General features: G+C 57.8%; 1 protein-coding gene across 1 annotated transcript; it reads left to right on the top strand.

The window, feature by feature from the left end:
• Positions 1-164: 164 nt before the first annotated feature.
• On the top strand, positions 165-2251 carry LOC116652742 (PHD finger protein 7-like; the record flags this gene model as incomplete). Its single annotated transcript, XM_032441972.1, has 5 exons — positions 165-289; positions 479-641; positions 733-839; positions 1014-1124; positions 1980-2251. Coding segments are annotated over 5 exons (778 nt in total), but the record flags the coding sequence as incomplete, so codon positions are not given.
• Positions 2252-2931: the final 680 nt, after the last annotated feature.

Below are 2931 nucleotides of genomic sequence, written 5' to 3'. Positions count from 1 at the left end.
CTCCAGGAGAAATCCCTGCTCTTGCAGACCAGCCCTGTTCACCAGGCGGCTCTGCAGAGTGTGAGACCCAGCAGCTCCCACAGCCTGTGCCCTGCCCGGAGGTGTGGGGCCAGCAGTGGAGGCCCTGAGTCTGCTGCTGATTGGGGCCGCCATGTTCTTTTCAGCAATGCTTTGTCTGTGGCCGTTCGGGGGCCACCGTCATCTGTGCAGAGCCGGGATGTGAGAGGAGCTTCCATCTCCCCTGCGCCCCTGAGGGTCAATGCGTCACCCAGTTCTTTGGAGCGCTCAGGTAAGGGCTGCCAGGTGTGTCCTGTGGGCCTCCAACCCTGCTGTCAGCACCAGCCAAAGCAGCGAGGAACGCGCTGTGACACCTCCCAGCAGCCTGACAGAGCCAGAGCCAAGGCCTGGGGCTCCTTCCCGTTCCTCTGCCCTCCTCGCAGCCCTTCTCACCTTGCCCATCCCTTCCATCTTCCCCCAGGTCCTTCTGCAGGGAGCACAGCCCACAGCAGGCAGTGCAGGCAGCACCAGCACCAGACACGACCTGCGTCATCTGCATGGAGCCTGTAGGTGACAGCAGATCATACACCACCATGGTGTGCCCAGCCTGCCAACACGCCTGGTTCCACCGGGCCTGCATCCAGGTAGGAGCCCTCCCCTGGCCCCGCGGGCACCGCAGGCGCTCAGCAGCACCAGGCCCGGCTCACACCCACACTGCTTGTGTTTCTGCTGCAGGAACAGGCATTAAGGGCGGGGATTTACTGCTTCCGGTGCCCCGCGTGCAGAAACAAGGAATGTTTTCTACGAGACATGCTGAGTGTGGGGATCCGAATCCCATTCAGGTTGGTGTCGTTCATCCAGCTCTTGAGATGCCTGGCCCTTGGCAGCCATTAACATGGGCCACAGTGCCATTGGGAAACTGAAACCAGGGATAAGATGGATGGGGATGGATTTCATGGGTTAGTTTTAGTTGTGGGCCAGTGAGTGCTCATCACATTCCCTCCCCTCTCTCGCAGAAAACCAACATGGGAGGACAACTATGCCTATTCATCCCTGGGCATTCGGTACCAGCGCTGCAATGCCAACATCTGCCTTTACCCCCTTGGCAGAGGGCATTCAGGAGAGGGGTGAGTGACCTCAGCTGCCCTCTGGGGCTCTGCGTGGCATCGCAGCCTCACCACGGGCTGGGGGAGCACAGACTGAGCACCAGAGCTGTGCCGGGCACTCCTTGGCTCAGCTGCCTTTGTCCTCACAGACACAACCCGTTTGTTTCTCCAGGCCCTGGGAGCTGCTCCTGTGCAGCTCTTGTGCTGCGGAAGGCACTCACCGGCGCTGCTCCTACCTGAGTAATAGCAGAACCGAATGGGAGTGCAACGTCTGTGCTGGAGAGGGCACCTGTAAGAGGCAAACAGCCGCGTGCTGCTGGGCTGGGGCCAGGCCAGGCCTGGCAGCGGCTGCTCAGAGCGGCCCTGCTCAAATCCCTCAAGCCCGGGACAAATGGGAGCCAGTTCCACGCCATGGCTGGAATTCCATCCTGCTCACCTTCCTGCCTCCCCTTACAGCCTCCAGCACCAGCTCCGGTCTTGCTGGCGTCAGCACCACCAGCCAGCAGGGACGGCGGCCATCCCGAGGATCCTCAACAGAGAGCAGCAGCTCCATCACCACCAGACAGGCACCATCGGAGCCAGCTATCCAGTCTTGTGTGCCTGAGAGCAGCGGCCTGTCCATCCAGCGCAGGACGGACCGCAGGAGAGGCATGCCACATCTACAGAGGGATGAAAACACCTTTAATGAGTCCAGAAGACACCGTAGAAGAATCCATAATGCTGCCCCAATTGCTGAGAGCAGCAGCTCAGACTCTGCCAGCCAGGGGACCTCTCGGTCCTCGAGGAGCTGCCCTGCACTGGGATACAACCTCAGGTGCAGGCAGGGACTGCGGGCCCAGACAAGAAGCCGCTCTCCATTGCGGCACTGGGCCCCAGAATCTCCGAGCCGGCCCCAGAGACACCGTGCGAGCAGGCAGAGACCAAGCCCAGGTGCTCAGAGCTGCAGCTACACCACAGCGGCAGCACCGGGGTCCTCCAGGGCTTCCAGAACAGCCCACAGAAGCCCATCCAGACATCCAGCGCGGGCCCGGACAAGGAGCCGCTCGCCTCTCCATCGTCGGGCTGCGGAGACCGACAGCCGGCCCCGAAGACGCCGCACGAGCCGGTCCAGGCGGCGAGGGCCAGACCAGGGCCAGAGCCGCTCCCGGGTACCACGTCGGGCTCGGCACATCACCAGCCGGCCCTGCTGATGCCACGGGAGTATTATTTATATAGTTGATTTTTTGATATTATATAATACTAGTTATTTATATATATGTTTTTAATATATTTATTATATACCCTAATAAATTTCCCCACCCTATTTCTGTGTCATGTTTGGCTTTGTTATAAATCACTCGCAGTGTCAATAGTACCGTGCAGTGTAAAGGCCGGGGCTGCTCCAGGCGCTGCCACTCACCGAGTGCGATAAGCAAAACCCATGGCAAAAAGCACTCTGCGACAGACAGTTAGCAATGTTTCAGCTGTTCCTGTATATCAGTTAACATCACCAGCCAGCCCTACTGATGCTGTAGGAGGGCCGGCTGGTGATGTTAACTTCCTATCCAATGTCATCTGAATCCATCCCAATAAAACTTAATTCCTTCATGCCACTGTCAGTTTTGTTCTTCTCTGCCTTTCCCGAGGTGGGCAGCTTTAGGGCCTGGATCCATGGGCTTCCCTTCCCCAGCACCCAAACCATTAATTCCTCCCCGCAGCCACTAAATAATTTGTGGGAGAAGAAAATTAGCTGAACTAACACAAACATCAGAAATAATTGCAATTTATGGTTAGGATTAATGTTTGGGCTCGAAATCACATCTGTCTTCTAGTTTAGGTTCAGATTTAG

Source organism: Coturnix japonica, unplaced genomic scaffold (assembly GCF_001577835.2).
Source record: "Coturnix japonica isolate 7356 unplaced genomic scaffold, Coturnix japonica 2.1 chrUnrandom2484, whole genome shotgun sequence".
NCBI lineage: Eukaryota > Metazoa > Chordata > Aves > Galliformes > Phasianidae > Coturnix > Coturnix japonica.
The sequence above is the reverse complement of the archived record's forward strand: the minus strand, read 5'-3'. Positions and strand labels throughout refer to the sequence as shown.